General features: G+C 37.3%; 2 protein-coding genes across 2 annotated transcripts in view; one reads left to right on the forward strand and one right to left on the reverse strand.

Moving 5' to 3' along the window:
• LOC145999301 (hsc70-interacting protein-like) overlaps nucleotides 1–18782 on the reverse strand; it is a 106669-nt gene extending 87887 nt beyond the window's left edge. The window contains exons 1-4 of the mRNA XM_083136242.1: nucleotides 18713–18782; nucleotides 13898–14187; nucleotides 12104–12271; nucleotides 8565–8706 (exon numbers count right to left, since the gene is read on the reverse strand). Coding sequence (XP_082992368.1) covers nucleotides 8565–8706; nucleotides 12104–12271; nucleotides 13898–14177 — 590 coding nt within the window. The 5' untranslated portion in view covers nucleotides 14178–14187; nucleotides 18713–18782. The remainder of the gene's footprint in view (nucleotides 1–8564; nucleotides 8707–12103; nucleotides 12272–13897; nucleotides 14188–18712) is intronic.
• Nucleotides 18783–19669: 887 nt separating this feature from the next.
• Nucleotides 19670–27401, forward strand: part of Dus4 (Dihydrouridine synthase 4) — a 50927-nt gene continuing 43195 nt past the window's right edge. The window contains exons 1-2 of the mRNA XM_083120670.1: nucleotides 19670–19705; nucleotides 22851–22946. Coding sequence (XP_082976796.1) covers nucleotides 22876–22946 — 71 coding nt within the window. The 5' untranslated portion in view covers nucleotides 19670–19705; nucleotides 22851–22875. The remainder of the gene's footprint in view (nucleotides 19706–22850; nucleotides 22947–27401) is intronic.

Consider the following 27401-nt stretch of genomic DNA (forward strand, 5'->3'; position numbering starts at 1 on the left):
TTTGAAAAAAAAACATTGCTGAAGGAGAAAAGTGTGAGGAAAAATTATTTCATGCTGAGTTAGGATATTGCATTCGGTTAACATTTCCTTGTGCATGATTGACTGCTGAAAATCTGTTGCAGAACATCTGCACAATTACGTCATCACGTCCAGCGTCCGTGTCAGGACGTTATTGACAAGAAAGAGCACTAATGCCCAAGGGCCTTTGCATGGATTCCAAAATCAAGTTCTCTATCTTTAGTTTAGTTCTGCACTTTGGAGGGAAAGGATCGTGTAGTTGTCATCATGCCGAAATTTAGTGTGCCATTAAGTTGTAAGTTACATGGTTACGTGCGTGAATTTGGTGAAAATTGAAATGCTCTTCCCAATGTAGATTTTAACATATTGCCAGAAATTATAGATAAAAGTAAGCGACTTCCAAATGTGCCTTTTTTTCGGTTTATTTTGCTTTTTTTCATTTTTAGTGCCTATTTTCCACATTATAAATGCCTTTTTGCCTGCCTATTTTAACGAAAATAAATGCCTGAACTTCCGGGCTCTAATCATGAGTAATGTGATCGCAGCTCTGAAGATCATTCCACATAAAACATTTCCAAAATTGTTTTGAACGTTCAACTATCCTTGGTATCAGCATGTCTTCGTAAAAAAATAGTTTGAAGGTGACGGCAGTTGTATTCAGCAATGAGGTATGTAGCAATTTTACTCCAGTGAGTTCACGAACTTTATTTTTGGATCTTATATATAAGTTCTCTGAAGTGGACCTTCGAGAGACAACAGCCATTATTGGCAGGCATCTCTCTCGAGTTTCATGGCAATTTTTACTTGTACAGTGGAACCTTGATTATATCTTTTAAGGGAACAATGTGAAAGAACTTAAAATGCAGGAAAATCTTTTTGCTCTACTGGGACCACGAGGATTGAATGTATAATGTGGGAAAGCATAAAAATGGGGAATGAAAAAATCAGGGTTCCTCCATACATAAGTATTGTATAGTTTTCTTTATACTGAAGACACAAAGTTGAACTTTGTAAAATATTTACTGTTTCATATTAAGACTGCAGTATTATGAAATTCAAACTGAAACATACATTAAAAAAACATTTTGTCAAGCACACAGAGTAAATATAAGTCATAAAACTGTACCTCAATCAGGAATCAAACATTCATTCGCAGAATTCCTTCTACCGAACATCCATTCTGTATTCATGGAGGGTGCAGTACATGGAGTTTAAATATTGCACAAGTGGTGTTTTGTATTTTAACAACGGCAACATCGAAATACAAAACACTACTTGTGCAATTCATTCAAACTTCGACAACTTAGACCCATGGATAAAAAAAATACAGATACATAAATCATGGTGAAGACAAGAGGTCAGTTTGGTAGCTTAGTTCTATTTCAGAAACAGGTTCAGGCTCTGAACATATACAGTGGAACCCCGATTTTATGTTCCTTGATTTTACATTTTCCCGCATTATGCATTCAACCCTGATGGTCCCAAGTTGGCAAAATGTTACAGAAATTTCCCTCGATTCTACATTTTCCCAAAGTTCCACCATATTCTATTAATATTTTCACCTGATACCTTTAGCAAATATGCTTGGGCAGTTCCCTGATTTTTGTACTTATCCAAATTAACTATGCCTACATTTCGACTTATTCAAGTTAAGAACATCATTCACCCTACAACTTACAGTGTGCAGACATGAAGGAATTAACAGTATCAGATGGACAACATAGCCAATTGTGAATACAATTGTTGCAATATTTTGTCTATATAGGAATATTCATAAGTCCCTAAAATATTTTAAATGTCATCCCATATGCATGTGAGCATGTCACAGATGATCAGCATAACCGTCTAGGTAATAAGGTTGTGAAGTTCTGTGATGTTATCAAGGAGTGAGGCATAATGACAGTGTACACTATGAATTTCCACAACAAAAAGTCACATGGAGAGTTTTATCTGGTGACCATACTGGCCACTGAACTAATTCCTCAACATCATGAATTGTGAGTGCCAGCAAAACATTTTGTTTTGCTTAATAACATCAGTAAATAACACTGGTCCACAATGGATTTTTTACAGAAACGAAAGTAGCCGTTCTGTATAGATTTTGTGGCGCTGAACACGAATATCACGATTAAAATTGTCTCCTACCTCAGGATTACGAGTGAATTTCGATTTCACCTATATTGCCACTCTAATCAATAGGATGTATACATTCATGGAACCTACCTTCTTCATATGCGCAGTCCCTTTGCCTTCCTCTTGTAGGTGGTATCTGGAGCGTCTCTCTGAAGTATCCAGCAGAAATCAGGCAACGCAGTCCACCATTTTGTGTATCGCTGTTCCATGAGAAAAATATCCTTGTGGAACTGCTCGCCGTGTTCGTCACTGAATGCACCACAATTCTCCGGGAAGACATCGAGGTGCGAGTGAAGAACATGCATCTTCAGTGTCATGTTGCAGCCAATTTTCTCATAAGCATGAATTAGTTCGTCCAGAAGGTCCCTGTAATTTTTGGCTCTCTTCTTTCACAAGAACAATGTTGTCACATTACAAAAACAACGCCACACATTTAGCTGATCAGGGGTTAGAGTGGACTCAAACTGTGGGTCCCTCAAGACCTGACGTATCTGTGGACCAATGAATATCCCCTTTCAGATCTTTTCTGTACTGAGTCATGGAAACAGCATGCACAAATATTGAAATGCTGCTTCATTCCTGTGCACAGCCTTTACAAATGCTGTCATAAGTCTCAACTTAATGTGCAATGGTGGGAGAATAATTTTCTTAGGATTCACCAGAGGTTCGTAGGCAATATTTTTTGAGCTAGGCACCAGAGCTGTTTGTAGAGGCCATTCCTTCACTGTGTAGTGTTTATCTCTTGCCCGACTGTCCCACTCACACATGTAACAACAATACTTAGTGTAACCACCTTGCAAACCCAACCAAATCACAATCACCTTGAAATCTGCACACACCAGCCACTCATGCTTATTGTAACTGATGCAGCTTAGAACAGATTTCAACATGGTGTAAGTTTCTTTCGCTAACACAGCATATGCGACACGGATGGATGGCATTTTGTTACTATTGTGTAACAGGACAGCCTTCAGGCTTGTTTTGGAGCCGTCTATAAAGAGTTTCCACTCGTCCAGTTTGTATGAAATGTTGAGGTCCCTCAACAAACCTTCAATATCACTGCAGAATGTAATGTCGCCTTCAGTACTGAAATGGCCCTCAAGTTTATTCTGACGATCCCGAAAAAGTGACACTCGTACTGTGTCAGTGAGGAGGTTCCACTGCTGCAGTCGTGAGGCTAACAGTTTGGCTTTACACTTAGGAAGATCTAAATCCCTAATCAGATCACTGAGTTCACACTGTGTGATTTTGTGTGAATCTCTGGATGAAGATGTAGGTGTAAATGTAGGGTCAACCCCACTGGTAGATGGCTGAACTTCTTCGGCTGCATGCGTAGGTTCAGCTCCATCGCTATCACTGCTTGATGGTGTTACACTTAGGGGAACAGGAACTGGTAATCCTTCTCCATGAGCCACAGGGCAGATGACAGATTGGATGTTAGGGTATTCAATATTTTTCTTCCTCTTGGAATTGATTCCTTTCTTCAAGGGAGGTGTCATACAAAAATAGCAATCATATCCATGATTTGTGAGTTCACGCCAAATAGCAGGCACACCAAAATATATGGACACTTTTTTCCCATGCAGCCAAGCATTCAATGTAGATGAACACGACGTACAACACACGTGAGGAGCCCAAGATTTGTCATTGTCTCCGATTCGACACCCGAAATACAAGGCATATGCTTTCCTTACAGCTGCACTAAATGGCCGCTTTCGAGAACCACAAATAACATCTGCACAAATGCAACAAAAGTTATCTGGATTGTTTATGCAGGTATGGGGCATTTTAGTGAAAGCCAAGACTCGTACAATGACACAATCTATCACAGCGTAATTCAAACACTTCACTTCACTGACAACTGCCTCTCAAACAGCACACTCGTTACAGTACAGGTAACCTGACAGAAACACGAAGCCACGACCAACGCTAACTAAAATAGACTCTCGTTTTAACCTTTCAACACTGATCACGTCATAGGAGGTTAGGCGCACGAGTCATTGCTTTATGCAGTGTTGCCAAATCAAACCAAAAGCATACACCTCGCTCGCTGACGGAAGAATAATTGTTTACACAGTGCCTTTGTATGTTGCTATTATAATGTCCCATAATTGTGAAACCAAAAATCGAAATTTACTCATAATCCTGAGGTAGGAGACAATTTTAACTGTGATATTCATGTTCAGCACCACGAAATCTATACAGAATAGCTACCTTCGTTTGAGAAAAAAAAGAAAAAAAATTAAAATTTGTGGCGCAGTGATAATCTTAACTATTATTTTCTCAATGGCAAACCAGGGCAATGATGCACGGGGAGTTTTCATTACAGAAACACTAAGAGTTTGTTGGGAACAGAAAATACTCTCTTAAATCATATTTTTAAAGAAATTTAGCTTCCTTGCCAGCATGACACACTCCAAAAGACATGATTATTCTGGAAGCTCTACAAAATTCCAGAACACTGATTAATTCCATGGAAAATGACTGGTGAAAAGTAGAATTTAAAAAAAAATAATCTAAGCATAGTTTCTGAATATAGTTCAGAGCCCATTAAGGGGAAATCACATCTTGGGTATTAAATTCCATATACAGTCAACTCTCGATACAACGACCTTTCACATTTCCTGGGAAAAGGGTCGTTATTGGAATTTGCACCAATTTCCAGCTTAAACGGAGCTTAAATGGACACAAAGATTCCTAGGAGTTATTTATTCTGGAAGTTATACAACCTGTTATGCACAGGACGTGTGTGTGAGAAGGAAAATAGAACATGAAAATGTTTTCACAAAAAAGGATTTAAAATAATGTTACTTTCTTTCAATTGTGTACAGTCGATGCTCTTCCACGAAATTCTTACAATTCTAGTTCCTGAAATACTCGTTTGCACTGAGACCTATAGAAAGGAAAACAATCTCTCACTTATTGCAAGTGAAACTCTAAGAATTTTGACAACCAGTCTCATTGACGCCAGCAAACTGGAGATAATTGGGCAGAATGAATGTTGGATTTTATACGGGTTTACTAGAGCATTGTCTGTTAAAAGATAACTGGTAAGATAAGATCTCTTGGGAGAAACAACACAACCTTTCTAGGCACCAGAAAAAAAAATGGGGCTGTAAATTTTGTTCCGGTTCGGCTGTGTAAAATACATCGTAAAAAAAGTCACATTTTCTTTGCTTCAACCAACTTCATATTCATCACCCTCCCCCATTCCAGGGAGCAGTCCAAACTCCTTCCTCGACTTGTATTGTAATCCAGTCTACAAAAGGAAACACGCAACTTGCAATCTGTTTGCACCCAATGCATATTCTAGGAGACATTAAACACTGTCGCACTTGATAATCATTCAGGTTTGGAATTGGATTTCACTTTAAACTGTATATTTATTCCCGATTAGCCCATCGGCACAAAATGAACTCGAAACAAGCTGTATGAAACCTGCACATTTTTAGATATCAAAATGGGACATCGTTATTTACTCTCAGGTTAATTGATGATTTAATGTTGGATTTAGGACTATTCTCGATGCCAAGCACCTGCTCCTCCAAACATTTTCGCCTTGAATAATGTTTCTGTAAATCGGTCTTAGCGTCCATTCCTACATTAAGCACTTTTTTTTTTTTCTTCACATGAATGGTTTTGAACAAAAGCAGCGATTATATTGTGTGCATTTCCTTCCAACACGCTCTGAATGTTGAGGAAGTTTATTCTTGTGTCAGATGCAAAATGAAATTTACAGTTTTGCTTATCAGAACGTGCAGGAAATGAAGTTGTTTTATTTCTTTTTTCCTGGAGATCGAATTTTGTTATCTACTGCTAGTACTTTATCTACTGTTAAAACTGCTTTGCGAGATTCAAAACAATGACTTTTGGCTTCGTGCTGGATGAGTCATTGCTGTTATCGGCAAGCGACAGAATTTGCCGACGCTGGACAAAACACTGGCGCCAGCTGCAAACAAGGAGACTGGCTGGAAATTCGAGCAAAAGGCGGTCGAAGAGAAAATCCTCAGCATTTCAAGATAACGCAACTGTCAACTTATCAGTAGGGGCATGCATATTTCGTTTTTGACGAAAAAACGAAATTTGAAAAAACACATTGTAGTGTTAATTTTTCATGTTTTTGAAAGGTGTGAGATGCATTTTGTGACCATGTTTTGTCACGAAATAATGCGAAATGAACTGCAAAAAGCGAAATTAACTCTTAAACACGAAATTTAGGGTTTATTCACCGACGTGGCACTTTCTGAGGTCTGAATTATCCTGAGAGTTATGCAATTCCCGGAAAATTGATTAATTCTGCTGTTAATATTGGAGAAACAAAAATTGACTCCTTTACACAGAAATAAACTAAATACTCGGATAACTACATAAATGGGCTATTAGAAGTGAAATGTTAATTCTGGGGAATAAGTGTAGTTTTTAAATCAAATTTAGGATTATATTCACAATTTTAAAACCAAAATGTCTTTTTATATACCACTTTTGATCCAATTTTTCACCGCTATAACACCAATATTTTATTTTATTTGAACCCGAAATTGACTCAGTTTTTATACCGAAATTTTGCTTTTTTATTTACCAAAAATATGTGCCTCTACTTATCAGCAGTGTGAAGAGGAAAGAAATTAGCCTTGCTTTACGTTTTACTATGCAACCGACAATATTACCTATGCAGACAACACCATTAAAAAAAATAAGACCTGAATTCAGCAATAATCACATTGCTGTGTACACCAGTGGCAGAGGAAGCTGGGAAGGGGGGACGGTCACTTTTTATTTTTTAACTTGTCCTATGTTTTTTGTTCCTTTTCAAGAATGTATCCAGAACACGAGCAAGAAAATCATTACTGAAACAATCGGCATTGCCCACCCCCCACGCCCCCCAAACATTTGCTGAGAGGAAAAGAGGGAGAAGTCTTTCAGCCAACCGAACACTTTTTTGGCAAATATTATTACATTAGCACAGTTACGAAAAAGTATGAAGTGGAAACGGGAGTTATGATGCACGTAAGATCAAAGTAAACTTTTGCGGAAACTTGGATGACAAATCATTAAGCAGGTTAATGATCTTTAGTTGGCCTATGTGGCTTTGATTATCTCTAACAGTTTCGCTTTTTAATGAAGTGTTACAGGGAACAAACACGTTTTCAATGAAAACTGTTACCAGAAGTTGTTGGCTACAAGGCCAAGAGTTGCTCACTCACGGGAACCTGCTGCTGAACTCTAGATCAGAGCTGGACAGATGGGCCAAACTTCCAGGCACCACGCATCTGTATTTTGGAACATTCCTGCGATCTTATCTCTAATTTCTCAAGGTGGTGTATTTATCGATGAGAGAGCTTGACCTGCCATGCACACTGATAAAGACTGCAAGTCCAGTAGCCATTTCAGGCTGCTCCCCCCCCCCCCCCCCAATCACACATCCAGTTCTCAGCAGCTCTTAGGACAAGGAAACAAGCCAAGGTCGATTTAAAATAACATCCAAGCACATTCGATCTTCTCTTCTCACGTATGCAACAGCAAGTGAAATCACAATGGTAAAACAAGCCTGGCACGTTGGGTAGCAGCCGTCGGGTGCGGGGTAACATTGGTATGCTTGGGAGAGGGGAGGGTAGAGGGTGGTATTGGATATCACTCCAGCTTGGTGTGGTGGTGTCTATTTTAGATTAGACCCACTTGCGAGCAGTAGAGTGCTCGTGAAGGGAATGAGTGTGAATAAAATGAGTGCAAAAAAACATATTTTTTTGGTAGATTTCCTTCAATTTTCCAACTTTTGCACGGTTCCTGGGAAAAGGTCGTTACTTCGAGAGGGTCGTTATATCCCGGATCATAGAATCGAGAGCCGACTGTATTTTCTATAAGTCATGGTATATTAAGACACTATAAACATGCTAATTAGAGTTCTTGTTTTGTTGTAAAGTGCAGTGTTTTATTCAAGTATGAGATTTTCTTTTACAAGCATAATGCTGAAATGGCATTTTATGGCCTGAATTCTAACCTGAAATGTAGTGTTTATGTTTTTGAACAGAATATTTATTTTTACTCACAACAAACTCGTGGAGCTTTGATCTTAAGTTTCCAAATTTTATATTTTCTGCTTTATGTATATATTTTACTTTTCTCATCCTAACAGAGAAAAGTGCTATAGAATATTCCCAGATTATACAATTTCCCACATTACATTCTTTCACTATTATGACTGTCATTTTTGTTATTGTTCAAAATTACCTCCTGTTATGTTTATACACCAGTCTCATTTTATTTTTTTTAAAGTATTAGTAAAAGTGGTATAGGTTGGACCCACATTCAAATGGAATCAAAAGTCACTTCCATCATAAAATAGTTAAACAATAGATGTGAACCTCGAATTGGATTCCATGTGATTTAGCTATGAGGTTTTAATTTATCTTTACCTGTGTGCTCTTCCTCTAAATTTATAAGCTGCAGCACTGTCTGGATTAATTTCTAATGCCGTGGAGCAGTCCCTGATGCAAGCATTAGGTTTATCGAGTTTTATGTAGCACTGGCCTCTTTTGGCATACAGGAGAGATGCACCTAAGGAAGAAAAACAATGTTCATAATATTAATAAATGTGACACTTGCAAAGACACATTTCTAACAAAAAAAAAACAGTAAATGGGGCATTCCACAAAAAGTGATCCTATTCAGTGTAAATAACAAAATGGATTAATAAGGAAATTATTATTGTTTTTACTTGCATTAAGGTTTAGTGATGTTTGTGAATGCATATAATTTCATATTTCACCAATAAAAGTCACTAGCATCTGTAGCCTATATGCTTCAGAGACAAATGAAGTCAAAATTTGCTACATTTTTAAAGCATCACTAATGTAACACACTTTTGTTAATGCTTTTCATGCATTCAGCCTATGTCATCATACTCAAGTTTCTTTGATTTGTTACCAGACACTACAAAGTACTTCATAATTCAATGAAATCAGTTAACCTTTAGTCGGCCAATGGTCCCCTACGGGCCATCGAAAATTTAGACCTAGTCCGCCGATGTGCTTTTAGGACCTTCATACTTGTATGTGAGGTTGTAAACGCTTACAGATGTTCAGATAAAACTTTGACATGTCATGTGGAAGAAAACCCACCCACTCAGGAGACCCCCCTCCCCCCCCTGCCTCACTCCCACCTGTCGAGGTGGGAGATCATCAGACCAGTTAAGGGGTGAGGTTGTGGTCATCACCGCAAAACCCCAGTCTTTGTTTTAGGTATTCTATGACCGGGTTGTGCTACTCGCTCGTAGCTCCCCAATTGCCTCACAATGGTGAGTGGCCACCAGTCCCACACAAAGGCAAAAATCTCAGTTGTTACACTTCACCCACGGGACTCGAACCTGCGCACATCATCCCGTAGCCATATTTGTAAACAGTATTCGTCACTAGAATCAAAAGGAGCATATTTTCATCCCCTGAATCTGTATTTGAAATTGAGAAGGATCTCTTCACACAAGGTCATTGACTAGTGCCAATCTGTGAAGCATCAAAGCATGATATCCTACTGTCGAATCTAGGATAGGTACATGCACAGCACCAAAAATGATTAACTTGGAAGTCCTGTTTGAAGTGATCATCATCAAACTGCATGATGGCTGAAGTGCATCTGATCCAGTATAGTTGAAATCTGATGAATTTACATGTGTACATCAGCGCTTCTTGTACTGCATGCTCTGCAACTGACTCTTGACTGACAATAGCCCTGCCAGGAGGCTATGGAATGTTCTGTAAATACAACACCCTTACCCAGGTCACTTATGGTAGAAGAAAAACAAATAAACAACTAATTTGGCTCGTTAGCCCTAGGTTCCCATCCAGTTTCTCACCAGAGCGGTCAGAACCAAATAATAAATTGAAAGGACAGAATTAACGTTACAGGGTGTTGTCGAAAGTCGCAGTAATGAACTTTCTACATTTATTTACACTACAGACAGGTTTCGGAATCTTCCATTTACGTTCTCTAATTTACCTCACATATAGTTTCTTTATCATGGCACCAAGGAGCAACCGTGGCGTTGAAGTCAGCATCGGTGGAACATTAGCGCTAGTTTGTAAACTGATATGAGGCCGCTGAAATCCGTAAGATCCCTCTCCACACTGTCTCTGTCCAAATATCAGTTTCACACTCTCTTCCTTCCCTCTGCCAGAGAGGCCATATATATATATATAATGGATAAAAGCAAGGAGGGCCAAAAGGGCTAAGTAAAAATCAAAGAAGGTAAAAGGAAACACTCACCGGACAGTAGAAAAATTTAAAATTTTCGCTAATTTCATAGCATCATCGGTGTGAGAAGAAATAGATGGAACCAGAAGTTGGGGCACTACAGAGTTGCCAGGTCCCCATCGAAGAAGAAGCGGTGCGTGGAACGAAAAAAACGCTGTTTCATCACCAGGCTCGTCGTAAACTGTGAGTGTGTAGGAAGAGTTGGGAGGGCGGGAGGGACGGGATGGTTTGGGGGGGGAGGTGGGTGAGGGATGGGCATTACTGGGTGGCCTTGTTCAGGCCAGGTGGAGTGGTTGCACTCATGGCCGATATATAGGCCCTTTCCCCATCTTTTGCGAACAGAGGTGTTGGCTGGTTTGGGTAGGAGATGGATGATCACTACCCGGAAGCAGTCGTTGAAACTGATGTTGTGGTGGTTGGTGTGGACAGCGACAGTGAAGTCCAGGTTGTGGGTGGAGGAGCAGTGGTTATTGATGCGGAGGTTGAGGGCTGTTGATGTTTCCCCCAGGTAAAGGTTTGAGGCATGGCAGGTCCCTTTGGGATGAAGGGTAAATTTGCCAGTGGCCGTGTGTGCACCTGGAGGGTGTGAGAAGTGATGAGGATTGAGCAGGTCTTGCACCTGGGGCGGTTGCATTTATGGGCAGGGGGGTGTTGGATGTGTGGTGAAGGATTGTTGTGGACCAGGATGTTTTGGAGGTTGGGGGGGGCGTTTGAAAACCACCCTGGGTTTGTCGGGAAATATGCTTTTGGTTTCAGGATCACTGTGGAGAATTGGGAGAAGAGAGTGTAGTGTGTGCCTGATTTTGTTGAGGTGGGAATGATATTGGGTGATGAGTGCCGGTGGGTTGGTGGCAGCAGGTTTCTTGGTGGTAGTGGTATGTGAGGCAGCTCGCGACGAGCCTGGTGATGAAACAGTGTTTTTTTTGTTCCACGCACCGCTTCTTCTTCGATGGGGAATTGGCAACTCTGCAGTGCCCCAACTTCCGGTTCCGTCTATTTCTTCTCACACCGATGATGCTATGAAATTAGCGAAAATTTTGAATTTTTCTACTGTCCGGTGAGTGTTTCCTTTTACCTTCTTTGATTTTTATATATATATATATATACAGGGTGTAACAAATATATGTCAATACTTGGGGGATATATTCCTCACATGGAGACGATGAAATAATGTTATATGAACATGGGTCCGGAAATGCGTCATTGACACGTTAGAGCGCATTTTCGAAAATGCTGCACACTGTGTATGAGGAGAAAGCGGTGTAGTGTGGAATGTTGAAAAAGCTGTCAGATGCCACATACCCCACATCTGATATGGCGGGAAACATGGGCATTGACCCTGGGTGAAATTGGGGGGATGGCTGAAAGTTCGAATTCTATTGGCTATTTTGAACTACACTCTTGGGAACCCATGGAAGAACCAAGAATATGCAATATTTACATTTGAAATTAAACTAACACAATGTGGCCAGATTTCACGCACACACAAATTTGAAATAATGATGCAATCAATCACTTAATTACATAATAAATACATAAAATCAAATACTGTTTGTAACAGTAATGAACCAATTCCAGCAAATTCAAGTGCACAATTGAATGCACCACAAAGTAAAACATATAATAAGATTCATAGATCATAAGAAATAAATGAACATTTCAATCACATCTTGAACATTAATGAAAATGAGATGGTAAAACATACCTGGGTTTAATGAAATGGCTGACGTGTACAATTCAACAGCCTTTTCAAAGTTTCCTTCTGAAAATGCCTCAATCGCACTGTGTTTCAGTTCATTTGATTTTTCTATGTCATCTTCCGAAACTTCTTTGTTTATGTCTTCCATAGGTTGTGCCTCATCATCATCAGGTTCTGTTGGGAAGCAGAATTTCATTAAAACTGCAGTATTTGATTAAGTGTACAACAAAATATGACAACTTACACATATCTACAACACTGTTACTGTGCTTCTAACCTAACCAAAGGGAGTTGGCCATGCAGAGCTTTGTGGACTGAAAACTGGAAGTCAAAGTTTAAGACCTAAATGTGAAATCCTTTCCTTCAAATCTACATTACATCTCATCTTCAGATACACTATAACAATGTAGTAGCAAACATTTTGACAAAACAAGAACACTATGTGAATCTAGTGTTGTCACTTTCTTTGTTTTTTTTTTTCAAGTTCATAAACACATGTGGAAACACTAACCAGGAGATGTCAACATGGTAACGAGATTTACAAATATTTGATATGTAGGCTACGAGACGAAATCCAACATAACCACTTCCTCTGAAAATGTAGTATTACCACAGTTTTTGGCATCATTCGTTTACTTCTCGTTGGGTTATTGAATGCATTTCTTTGTTTTATAGTACATAGCGTGGCTGGTTATAGCAATGTCATTTTTCACAGCATACGTGTGTTCCTTGCAACCCTGGCACATACCACTTAGTGACAGGAAGTAATATCACATATGCAATTAAAAGTTGGTTTGGGTTGGCATCATACAGGCAACAAAATGGGCTTTTTTTATAAACGTATGTAGCACCTTAACGACGCACCAATGACAAAAATGTTACTGACAAAAGTTGTTGGTTCTAATGTCTTCTATACATTTCTGTGAATGGTGGGTGCCATTACAATGACACCCTGTATAATGGAGATTAGCAACCAAGAATAGATAGTTGGGTTAGTACTGTATGAAATACCTAATAATGCCATTCATAAGAGGTATTATTGTGGCTCGTTGTGAGTCATAACAGATGATTTCTCAGAGGAATAATTGGAAAAAATGTGATATTTTAAGGAGTAAAAACGAGGGGATGTCAATGTAGTCTTCAATGGGAGTGATGTCACTGGATTTGCACGTTCAAAGGTACCTAACTGTTCTGGAGCTCTATCTCTTTCAATCTTTGTGAGATAAGGTGTCATATGGGCATGACACTTCCTTTCTATCCATTTCGTTTACTCAAGTTTGAGGTTTTTCTAATTTCCTTTCTTTCCCGCTTTATACATGAGCATACTTCATCTTGCTTGCTTGCATTGCTGATATATACATCCCTACACCCTTTTGTTGCAATTTTGTGTCTGAAGAGGCAAATAAAAAGTGCACCTCAGTACAAATAATAATGCCTACAATCAGTTTGTTCATATATTTTCAGTCTCAAGAAATTTGGGCCAGAGTTAATTAATTTTTGTTATTCTTTAATTGCGGTGTAGCCTAAAAACCTTATGTTAATTTGTAAAGTAAATTCTCCAAAGGTTGGAAGAGAGTTCAATTTCAAGTTTAATGAAACAAAAATTTTGATTTTATCAAATCTTTCATTTTATTGAAAATTAAAAGATTTTGCTTAGTAATCTCAGATTGTTAATTAACAGAATTATGGTGTAGAATAACTCTTAGCTCTCCCATATTATGTACATACCTCCATTATTATTATTATTATTATCCAATGAACATGAACAAATATGGAAGTCTGTTCATAAAAATGACTTACCAATAACTCCAGTGTTATCAAGTTCAAGATCACTTTCTTCACTCTCAGCCGCTGCATTTGGTGTTGGCTTCGGTTCAGGGGTCTTCTTCTCCTTCGATGGTGAAGCCGAAGCATTTTCATCGTCCATTTTCATTGGAGGGAGTTTCCCCCCAAATTGCTCCACAAATTCCTTAAAGAAGATTAAATCTGGAGAATGCAGAATGGCTGGATTGGTTTTACACATACTTATGAATGATTTCAAGGCTACCAGATGCTCTTTACTGAAAGGATGGCTAGACATTGTTACCAATCTGCAAAAGAAACAAAGAACTCTTCAGAATCCTGGTGTTGCATCAAAGAAGGCAATGCATTTTCTACAAGTTACATATATGCAAGGCTTATATTTTTCTTTTCCAGGTGGATAATTTTTATTATGTGTTGCTTTCAACAAGGATAGTTGTTCTATTTAATGTATTTTACTTGCCGATTGAATTGCTTTATTTTACTTTGCATTTTGTGCCACTCTTTCGTTAATTTGAGAATATGGGGATGAGTGATGATATGATGAAATTGACACTCACAAACATACATGTCCAGGCTGGGATTCAAACCCGGGACCCCTGGAGTCTTAGCATGATGTGCTAACCACTTTGCCACGGGAGCCAGCATATTATTTTATTCTTTACCTTTACTGTTGTTTCAACCATGTTGATATATTTTCATATCTAAATGCAACATGATTTAATTTAGATTTTGTATGGAACAAGTAAAAGAGATAGCTAGAGAATTAAATCATATAGCACTCTCTCTATCTCACCCTTTGCAAAGAGAGAAAAAGAGAGTGCACAAGTCACAGGAGATTCTGGTAAAAGAGAATTAAAAATCAACTAGGGATGATTATCTTGTTAACATTCCAGACTAACGCAATCCACACAATTTTGTGAAATAATAGTATACAGACAAGCAAGAATGACATTGCCTTTAAACTGTGTGTGGAAAAAACTTCAAGATAGTGTTTGAAATAGATGTGACATTAGCAAACTATGACCTTAATTCTTTCTTTTTTAAAAAAAAAAAAAAGTACTAATACTGCATGTTTCTGATGCGAAAACATGGACAACATGTTGTGCACAATCGGAAAGTTTCATTTACAACTGATGGGTCAAGAAATACATGTTTAATGAAGGTAAATTAGGAGCCAAATCATTGAAGTGGTGTCGTGTATAAAAAAATATTAATACTAAATCTCTGGGAAACATATTTCTTCAAGTTTACAGGAGAAAGCACTTATGGAAATGAGTTTCTGTAAACTTTTGAAAGGTCGCTGAAGTGTTTTCTCCCTTCGTTCAATTTATTCGACCAGTAAATCATGTATTTTTTGACATTAATGTCTCTCCGATGCAAAAAAGCTCTTGCCTCCATTACCTTCGACTATGTGAACCAGATGTTTTGTGTGTTTGATGACATAACCCCCAGTTAGAGTTTCCAACCACGCTGTTGTTTTGCAAGAAGATGACAATTTTAACCATGTTTGCCTTACCTAACCTAACTTTGCCATGCATAGTTCGTAGGGCTATTTATGAATGGCTTGTGGGGCTATCCATAAATGGTGTGTGGGGTTTTTGAACCCGGAAAAAATAAAAAATCAGTAACACGAAAGTAGGTGTGTTTCGGTGAAGAAGGTTGGAAACACTGCATACCCACTGATGATACACAACACTAGTCAAGATTTGCCCGCCATATTGTGTGTAATGCAAGCGAGAAAGGAACGAACATTACTCGATATGTGGAAAATAGAAACTATTTTAGTGAAAAAAGCAAAATCACACCTTAAAGAATCCTTAGCAATGCAGAATAGGTAAGTACAAATGTGAAAAATAACAAAATAAACTAATTTGAGAAGTTTCCCAGAGATCAGAATTTTAATGTATGTATGTGGTGTTTTCACTATGTTCTGGAGTGGCGCAATGTGTGCTGTATAGTAACGTGGTGTGCGCAAACTAATCAAAAGAACGGCACACAGACATTTGTTGAATCTTCTGAACTTGAACACCACTACTTACCTACTTGGTTCAATGTAATTTCCTTGTACCAGCCTAACACCAGGATACACCTGTACTACACCTAGCGTCAAAAGTGCAGTAAACTAGACAAGTCTAATGCATGATGAAAGGTTGTTTTCAGAACAGTGTGTAAGTTGCATGCATTTCAGCAAGTTTTTTTTTTTTTTTTTTTTTAAATTTCTAACAATGGCAGTTTATTCTTGACTACAAACTTTATTGCTTATATAATCTCGTCCCAACACCTCTCACTCATTTGTTTTGTCATTTTTAACATTCCTATTTACCTATTGTGCATTGCGGAACATTTTTCACGAAAATTATTTCAATTTTTGACATTAACAGTAATTAACGTTCTTCCTTTTTTCGCTTCCGTAACACACAATATGGCAGGCACAGCTTGTTGCGTTGTGGATCGTCAGTGGGTATGCAGTGTCTCCAACATTCTTCACCGAAAAATACCTATGAATAGCCCCATGAACCATTAACGGATAGCCCCATGAAAAACGAGGTTAGGTTAGGCAAACATAGTAAAAATTGTCATCTGCAAAACAACGGCATAGTTGGAAACACTGACAGGGGATGACATCATCAAACGTATGCAACATCAGGTTCACGTAGAGTAAAGAAATGAAAGGAACGGCAGTTGTGCGTTGGAGATATATTTCTCTTGAAAAATATATGAATTTGCGATGAAATTGATTCAACGATGAAAGAAAATACCTACACGAACTTTGAAAATGCAAACTCATTTCCGTAAGTAATTTCTTCTGTAAAAATGAAGAAATACATTGGGACGAGATTATATTGTTACCCAAACTTTTTAGCCGGACACAAATGATTCCAATTCCACCTAAATCATGAAATCCAATTTCAAGCTCTGCTTACTGCAGTCATCCAAACTGAATTCTTACTTACCAATTAAGAAAATTTGATAAATATGAGATATCGCCTGAACGGATTTCTTCAAATTTACAGGAGAAACTACTTATTGAATTCAGTTTCTGTAGAATTGTCGAAGTTCTTCGAGGTATTTTCTTTCGCAGAAACTGAAAACTTCACCATAGAATGCTGCAGAACAAGAAATAATCACTTTTTATGTAAGGAACTTGCATTTTCTGTAAAGCGACAACACTATGCCGTTGTTTCCATTATGTACCTGCAGATGGCGCGAGCGTCGAAAGTCACGCAGTCTCGCCAGTGTTTCCAAACGTGCCTTTTTTTTATGAAATTTGTTTTTCTTTTCTTTTACCTAATCTAACCTAACCTTGCCAAAAATGGTCCGTGGGGCTATCGCGAATGTTTTTTGGGGCTATCCGTCAATGGTTTTTGTGGCTATCGTGAATGTTTATTGGGGCTATCCGTCAATGGTTCGTAGGGCTATCGTGAATGTTTTTCGGGTTATCCATCAATGGTTTGTGGGGCTATCTTGAATAATTTTTGGGGTTATCCATCAATGGTTATTTGGGGCTATCCGCCAATGGCAATGCCAATGACATAATGAACACAAAAGTAGGTATTTTTCAGTTAAGAAGGTTGAAACACTGCATACCCAGTCCAAATCAACAAAACACAAGCACAACATGCGATGATCCATGACGAGTGCACGCCATATTGTCTGTTACCCAAGCAGAACAAGGAAGACAAATAATGACTCGTAATATGAAAAGTTGACACTAGTTTATGGAAATATGCATAACTTCACCTTAAAGAATCTTCCGCAATGCAGAATAGGTAAGTATCAATGCTAAAATTAACGAAATAAACGAGTGAGAGGTGTTCGGGCGATATTGCATAATTCCTGAAAATTTGCCACCAAATTGAACAATTTCATCTGACACTAAATATGTTGCAGATGGCAAGGCTCAAGCCCCATTCCGCGAGCCAGACAACTTCAAGTAGCCTTTCAGATCTTCACATTTAGTGTCTAGGGGCTAGAAGTTGACATCCCGTCTTGCAGAGTAAGATCATCTGGCGAATCAGATGGCTTACAGTTACCTTGCACCCCGAGCAAGTCAAAGAACACTTGTCCTGTTTTGTCTGCACAAGATCTTGCAAATTGGCAACATACATGGAGATATATGCAGCTTGGGAAAATGTATTGTGGGAATCACTACAGGTATACTTGGCATAGACTGACAAACATCTTTTGTATTAAAGATTAATAAATTATACTTTGAAAATGTTTAAATGTTCGTTTGAAGTGTAAGAAAAGAGAAGTTCATTGCTTTATATCAAGACCTCGTGCACTGAATATTTGCTTCAAACAACAAAGAGTGCAACTTCGACATATGATTTGTACAATACAATCAGCATTGATGAATACTAAGTATATATTTCTCATGAGACAATAAATTCACAATAAATATTTTGATTGAACTCGAAATATGAAAAAAGAACTCCGGATTGAATTAAATTACTTAAATTCAATTGAATGTACGACCAAACCAAACCAAATGAGCGCTGGTAACTATTATTTTAGGGGTAGGGGAACTTGGTAAGTCTCTAGACAATCAGTACGAGTTTCAAACATAAATTGTGTGATTAATATTTCAAAGAAGAAATGCCCCACCTACTCTGAAAAGTTAATCTCCTTTACAACTTCAAAGCGCGAAATATTCATTTAAAGTACCATTTCAATCACGTGTATCTCTCGTGAAAAATAATACAATATCAATCATTTCTTTATTTTCATATTCAAGATGACAATTTACGGAAAGTGGACGTAATATAATAGACAATTCCACCTTATTCGCCCAATTTTAATCATACAAACCTAAAATTTGAAAACCTTCCCGTATTAACACCGCGGCACAGGTACAAAACAACAGTGACCGACACTAGTGGACAACTAGTGGACGACAGAATACACAGAAAACTACCTCCAGTGCTACCTCCTCCTTAACGAGCGCTTCCCACCAACAAATTACGTCGAAAAAGCCCAAAAAGTTGAGTGTAGGTTTTTAAAAGCAATGGGCATGGAGCTGTTTTCTGCACATAAGAAAGGTATCAAACCTTTCAATTTAATAAATAGCAGTTTTTCTGCAGTGATGTAAAAGCAATCACTTGACAAGTAAAGAGTGTGCAGCATTCTAGCTTATCACAATGTCTGGAAATTTCCGGGACTTGAAAACGGAATTTGCTGACACTTAACACTTGAAATTCTATTCTATTTCGGATCCCGAAAAGTCGGGAATTGATTTCCCGTAGTCTGGGTTGGGACGGAACGGAAATGTCTTCTTCTCGATCCCGGATCAGATTCTTCGGGATTCCGCTATGTGTGTGCGGGACAGAATTTTTTGGGTCGGGACAGGAAATTTTATAAATCCCGATATTCGAGACAGGAAAAATTCGCTATTCCCGATAAAGTCGGGAAATGTTCAAAATTTCACGAAGCTCTTGAAATCTCGAATTCTACACGTCATTTTCACCTTAAGTGACTGTTTTTGCATTTGTTGTAAAAAAAAAATTCAGATAAGTTCCAGACATTTACAATGCAGAAAATGTTGAGAAATAACAACTTTTTAAAATGACTATTCGGTATTTCCCGATTGCTCTGGATCCCGAAAAGTCGGGAAGTCATTCGCAGAAGGAATTTTTTTCCCAATCCCGGTCCCGACTTTTCGGGATCCCGCACACCCCTAGATTCCGCACAGGCGCACAACCATGAGAATTTGACCTGTAATTTTCCGAAAGCACTGAATAAATATGATGATCACTATCGTTGTTAATATTGTAAACAAATCTGACACTTATAGGTGCTGTACAGGTATGATTTTATATACAGTATGTAACATTCTTATTCGTACACACAGATTTTCAAAAAAAATTCTGTATAACCAATGACAATAATAAATTAAATGAAACTCAAAGAAAAACATGCCATTTTTTGTACAACTTTTCTATTCGTACACTTAATAATATAATAGGAAAAAGTATATTCAGAGCAAATTGACTAACAGTTCTAATACGTTGATGCGTATCCTTTGACTTTAATTGACACCCTTTCTTCATAGAAAGTCTGGAATTTGGGCTGGTGTTTGTAGTACTTTGGGCACATTCCATATTAGCCAATTCATGTTAACTCGCACCTTATGCTTACTGTCATTGTCTTGTTCGGATCTGTAGATAGGTGGCATGTCCATTTTACATTGTTCTTCAATATGTCCAAATAAACATATGCATCCATGATACCATCAATAAACTGGATGGTACCAACACTTTTGGATGACATACAGCCCCAAAACATTAATGACCCCCACCATGTTGGTAATATTTTAAACTATGCTTGCCTAACCTCCTAACCTAGCCTTACTGGAAATGGTTTGTGGGGCTAACGTCAATGGCTACCTACACCAGCTTTCCGCTTGATGGGGAGCGCACCTGCATGTTCAAACTTGTTACGAAGTCGCAAACTGCACAAAATCGCCCGAAAAGCGGTGGCGCTGTATGCGAGGAAGATTGAAACTCTTGCCTGTACGAATAACAATGTTGCATGAAACAGCGTGTTTTTCTCTTTTCACACAAATTATATGCACTGTTTATACACTTTGAACATGCATTTTTATTGACATTTGGTGGTGAAACCTTCAGTAAATGTCTGTTATATGGGAGACACTTTTCTTCAAATTTACAGGAGAAACTACTTACGGAAATGAGTTTCTGTTGCATTTATCAAACTTCGTGGAGGTATTTTGTCACTATGGAATGCTGCATAACAGAAAATAAGCACTTTTGATGTAATAAAGTAGCCTTTTGTGCGAAGCGACAACATTATGCCTTTTTTTTCCATTATGAACCTGCAGATGGCGCGAGTGTCGAAAGTCACGCGGTCTCGCGAGAGGAAGAAGTGTTTCCAAAAGTGCCTTTTTTTACCAGATTTTTATTTTTTTTAACTATGCTTACCTAACCTAACCTTGCAGGAAATGGTTCGTGGGGCTAACGTGAATGGTTTTTGGGGCTATCGTGAATGGTTTTCGGGGCTATCCGTCAATGGTTTTTGGGGCTATCGGGAATGGTTTTTGGAGCTATCCGTCAATGGTTTGTGATGACATAATGAACACGAAAGTAGGTATTTTTTAGTTAAGAAGGTTGCAACACTGCATGCCCACTCCAAATCGACAAAACACAAGCACGACGCGTGATGATCCACAGCTGTGCGCGAAATATTCTATGTTCCGCAACGGAAGAAAGGACCCAATAGAATTACTCGTAATGTGAAAAATCGAAGTTATTTTCGTGTAAAAAGCATAATGGCACCTTGAAATAGTTCCGCAATACAGAATTGGTAAGTACGAACAATTTGAAACTGAAAGTATGTGTTAAAAATGTGTCTCCGATATAACAGACATTTACCAAACCTTCATTAATATTAATTTCCAGGTACATATGAAAATGATTATAGTTACTAGTAGATATGACATTTTTTCCTCTGAAATGCTATGTGTACCAATAACAATGTTACATGAATACATGAAGTGTCATCTTGGAATCAAACCCAGTGTCCTTCATTTCATGTGCCACGCGACAAGCATCATACCCAAAAAGAAAAGGTTTACTTTATTGTCATACCACAGAGGCACGTGATAGAAACTGTGGGTAAGAACGTAGGAGAATAAAATTCAGTAGCTACTGTAAATTTCACACCGTATCCCGAGATATATTGAACCATTATTAGTCCTCAAATTTTAATGGCTGCGACTATTTTCACCAGGGGGGGGGGGGGTATAGCATATAAGTAAATAAAGTTGGTAACAGTTCGATCTTTGCCGAACGGATTTCTTCATTTTTACAGAAGAAACTACTTACGGAAATGAGTTTCTGTAGCATTCTGAAAGTTCGTGGAGGTATTTTCTCCCATCGTGGAATCTATTTGACCGGGAATTCATGTATTTTTGAAGAAAAATATCTCTCCGATGCACAATGACCGTTGCTTCCTCTACGTGAAATCGATATTCCCTACATTTCATGACATAACCCTCTATCAGTGTTTCCAACCATGCTGTTGTTTTGCAAGAATTGAAGGTGATTTTTTTTAAAAAAAAAGCTGTATCGCATTGTTTTACGAACAAAATTTTAACTATCCTTGCCGGAAATGGTTCGTGGGGCTATCCATCAATGGTTTTTGGGGCTATCCTTCAATGGTTTTTTGGGCTATCTATCAATGGTTTGTGGGGATATTCAGGTTTTTTTTCGGTTATGAAGGTTGGAAACACTGCATACCAACATGATCCACGACACGACTCAAGCCAGACCCACCATATCGTGTGTTACGGAAGTGAAAAACCGAAGAACAATAATTACTGGTAATGTGAAAAATTGAAATTATTTACGTGAAAAGAGCAAAATGCCACCTTAAAGAATCTTTCGCAATGCAGAATAGGTAAGTACGAATGTAAAATATGACGAAATAAACGAGTGAGAAGTGTTCGGTGGAGATCGAACTGGTACCAAGGCTATTTTCACCAGAGAACAGCTTATGGTGCTATTTTCACCAACAAAAGTAATTACCTGGTCACAATATTGTATTTTATTACATTCATTGGCCGTATTGGGGGCCTTCCCAACAACGTAGTAGCAATGTTGTCATCTTGTAATCAAGGGATCACAGGTTCAATACCCGGTGGAGGCACATAGTGGATGTAGATCAAGCACAGTTTAAAATCTGGTGAAAATAGCTCAAAAGCTAGCTTCACCACCTGGTGAAAATAGTCACTCCGAATTTTAATAGTATCTCACTATAATCTAAGTAAATATAAATGGTCTGTCTTTTTGGAAACTGCTGGATATAAAATAACTTTTATTACTTACTCATTCATTAATGTAATAATTCATAATGATTTGTAACAATGTTAGAGACTCGTTAATTTGTGAAATGTACTGCTTAAAACATATATTTCATTTATACATTCCAGAAAGGTCACATGAAAATCTGTAAGAATGGATGTTCTTGAAGTTTTCCAAGAGAACACACTTGTCAAAATTTGTGCTCCAATGGTGAGATACAGCAAGTAAGTTGGGAGATTCTTCTTCCTTGTTATTACCTTATACGTGAAATAATAATAATAATAATAATATTTTATTGTCATTAAGCTTGCACAGCAATAGACAACGTCAAGAACAAAATATATGTGAAATATATTATAAAATAATATAAAATTATAACCCATTTTATGTTTAAGTTGCACTAAAATACAATATTTTTAATTTCAAGAAATTCTTGAGTTGAGTACTATGGTGTAGCAACTAACCAGGCATGCAGTTTATGTTTAAATACATTCATAGGCATATTTGTCACATCAAGAGGTAGCTTATTAAATAGTCTTAATCCTAGAGCTTCATAACTATTCAGGGATTTTGAGAGTCTATGATAGGGTATATTTATACGCCTGCTGTTTCTTGTAGTATAGGAATGTACATCTTGTCTACTTTGTAGCTGTGGCAAATTTTTCTTTACATACAACTGCACAGTGTAAATATATAGATTTATCACAGTCATAAATTTTAACTTAATGAACAGTGGCTTACAATGAACTAATTTGTGTGAGTTGGTAATTATTCTCACAGCTTTTTTCTGCAGTATTAAAATTTCTTGTACATAACTGCAGTTCCCCCAGAGTAAAATTCCATATGAAAGAAAGCGAAGTAAGCTGATCTTACGTAATCTTCAGGTACATGACTGTTTAGATTCCTTAACAAATATATAACCCTGGAGAGCTTGGCGCTTATGTATTTAATATGTGGTTCCCATGATAATTTATTATCAATGATAATACCTAGAAATTTCACATTGTTGAACTATTATCGATCGGGATGCCTCTAAGACTAAAACACATATGCTGGGTTTTACTTTCATTCAGCAAAAAACCATTAGCTCTGAACCATAAAGAAGATTGATACTGGACTGAAGTGTATTGCTTGAAAAACAATTTGGGAATTGTGGATTCATAACCAAGGCTAACGTGTGTCAGGGCTTGTGTATGACCATACACCCTAGAAGAATGCACTTTTTTTCTTCAATCTGTAGATTTTAATGTTTGATGATACCTTAAAGTTATTTCAACATGTGGAAACCACAAGTAACTGTGATATTTAGCCCTGAAATATGACCACAGCATATCTGGTTCCTTGCAGCCTGGACCTCAGTTGTCATTATACATGCACAAAAACACATGGAAATTCGAAACCATGAAATCACCATGAAATCTACCTCTCCTAACCTAACAAGAATGTATATTTTTTTCAGTCTACAAATTTTGATGTTTTACGAATCCTCAAATTTGTTTCAACCATGTCAAAACTACAAATAAGAAAAGTATTTAGCCCTGAACTGTGGCTACCATATATCCGATACCTCGTATCCCGGACCAATTTAACCACTTTTATTAAGCAAATTTCATTAAATACGCACAAAAAAATGTGCAAATTCTAAAAATTACGTAAAATTACTATCACCATTAAATGTAACAAGAACAAAAAAAATACATTTTTATACATACATTTCCTGGGTTCAAATCCAGATCTGGGTATTTTTTGTGAATGTCCCTTCATCAATTTCATCATATCATCACTCATCCTCATCTTCACGATTAGCCAAATGGCAGAAAAGCAAACTAAATTAAACCAAATCAATCAATTATACAACTAATGAACTCTATAGCCTTATTAAGCCAGAAGGTTCATGGCTGCAGCTACACAGGCCTTCCATCTGTCCCTATCCTGTGCAAGATCTATATACTCCTTTCCATCCTTACAGATTTCATTTAGGTTCATCTCAACATTATCGCTCCATCTTCGTCTTCCTACTGGTCTCTTACCATCAGGTTTCCCAACAAGAATCCTTTAAACTCTTCTTTCCTCTCCCATTCGTGCCACATGACCTGCCCATCTAAGTCTCCTTAATTCAATCATTCTAATAATATATGGACATGAATACAAATTATGTAACCTTCTCCACTCACCTGTCTCCTCATCCCTTTTAGGTCCAAATATTTTCCTAAGGATCTTATTTTCAAATACTCTCAATTTATGTTCCTCTTTCTATGTAAGGGACCAAGTTTCGCATATATTTATAAAATACTACAGGCAAAATTACTGTTTTGTATATTTTAACTTTTAGTTTCTTAGATATTAAACGAGATGACAAAAAATTATGAAGAGAAAAGTCACATGCATGTCCTGAATTAAGCCTGCTTTTTATTTCCTCTTTAATATCATATTCATTTGTTAGTATTACTCCTAAGTACTTGAATTTGGAAACTGTTTCAAACGAGTTGTTATCAATAATTAGATTTTGATTATTACCTAACATGGTTTCAGCCTGTAAGCATATCTTTAGTTTTCTCTGTGCTAACTTCCAAACCTATCTCTCTAGCTGCTTTGAAAAATATTTTATCATTATTCTTAATTGTATTTATATCATCCCCTAATAAGTCTACATCATCTGCATATGCTAACAACTGAATTACACCATTTAATTTTAGTCCTCTATTAGTTTCTTTTACCTTCCGAACAGCATATTCTAAAGCAAAATTAAAGAGCCATGGAGATAATGCATCTCCTTGTTTTAGCCCATCATGAATTGTAAATTTGTCACACACATTAACACCCACACGAATTTTACTTTCTGTTTCACGGGTGCATACTTTTATCATATTAACAAGCTTCTTAGGTATTCCAAACTCTACAAATATATCATATAATTTATCTCTTTTGACCGAATCATATGCTTTTTTGAAATCGATGAATAGCTGATAGACACTTTGATTATATTCCCACTTTTTCTCAAGTGTCTGTCTGATGAGAAAAATTTGATCTGTGGTTGATCTGATACGTTTAAATACACATTGATAATCTATAATTTCATTAGCATATGGAGTTAATCTTGTTAAGAGAATGTTAGATAATATTTTATATGTTGTTGAGAGTAGAGATATTCCACTGTAATTATTGCAGTTCATTTTATCACCTTTCTTAAACACAAAAACAATTATGTTTTCTTTCCACTATTGATTGATTTCTTCTTTATTCCATATTAAACAGATTAATTTATGAATTTGACATATTAACGAATTTCCACAATATTTAATTAACTCACTGGTATTAAATCAATGCCAGATGCTTTGTTATTCTTTAGCCTTTTAATAGCATCTTTAACTTCAGTCAAGTTAGGTTCTGGAATTAAAGGTTCTGCTGTGTGTACTTCATTTACTTTTGATTTATCTCCTACATGAACATTTAAAAGGTCATTAAAGTAGTTCTTCCATCTATTTATAATTTTGCTTGGTTAACCAAAAAAATCACCGTTTTTATCTTTTATCAAGTTTACTTTAGATTGCCACCCCCTTTCTAAATTCATTTACACCTTTATATAAATGTCTGATATTTTTATTTTTGTGCTTTGTTTCAGTTTCGTTAATTGTCCTTTTGAAGTAATCTCGTTTTTTACTTCTAAACGTGCGGTTAACTTCTTGCTTTATTCTGTTATAATTTCTTAGATTTGTATCATCAGAGTTATTTAACCACCTAAAGTAAGAATCACGAACCTTCCGCCCTCTGTAAACAACCGTCTCGCTTCGAGTAACGTATCACTCCACGCCAGCTGTTCGTAAATGACACAGCCATCATATGCTGCTCACTCGCAACCTTTAATTTTACGTAACATGGAAAAACGTATTCTTATTTTAACTGATAATCTACACATTGAAGTACAGGGTGGCTCAATAAGTCACTTAACACCCTCAGTACAAGGCCACTGCGGCATGGAATTTGAAATTGGCGATGACCAATCATTGCCTGGCCAAGGAGGAACCACATTGACGCCACCCACACAGTCGGCGGCCATCTTGATATCCGCCATCTTGAATTTAATTAATTAAAAGTCCTTCACAGTGACAAGGCTAATGTTTATGTTCATAAGGAAGTTTATAAACAGAATATTCGATGATTTTTATCTGATAACCCATTTTTGACAGATCAAAGCTGAATGGTTAGTGTTGGTAAGTTAATGGTGTGGCGTGCTGTGTGGAACACGATTGGTTAGTCAATTTTCCATCAACGGAACCTTAAATGCTTAGGGCTACTTGGATTTGTTAAATAAACATGTTTTTTTCATCCTTGCTTATGGAAAAAGGTACTTTTTACAGAGTTTTTTCAATAGGGAAGAACACCAAAACACTTATGGGAACGTTATGAACCTGTTTTTGTCCAAAGTTAGTTATCAGATGACAAGGGTCACATATTCTGTTTATAAACTTCCTTATGAACATAAACATTAGCCTTGTCACTGTGAAGGACTTTTAATTCAATGGAAGCGTCACACTGTAAATTGTTCGCGACAACCATTCATAATGCACAGCTCTTCATGGATGTATCCGATTAAAATAATGTGCAATGGCATGCGAACGTCTCTCCATAGACGTCACTTTGATCTCGATGCATTACCGATGCACTAAACAAATTTTAAG

Source organism: Lepisma saccharinum, chromosome 1, assembly GCF_977018435.1.
Source record: "Lepisma saccharinum chromosome 1, izLepSacc3.1, whole genome shotgun sequence".
Taxonomy (NCBI): Eukaryota; Metazoa; Arthropoda; class Insecta; order Zygentoma; family Lepismatidae; genus Lepisma; species Lepisma saccharinum.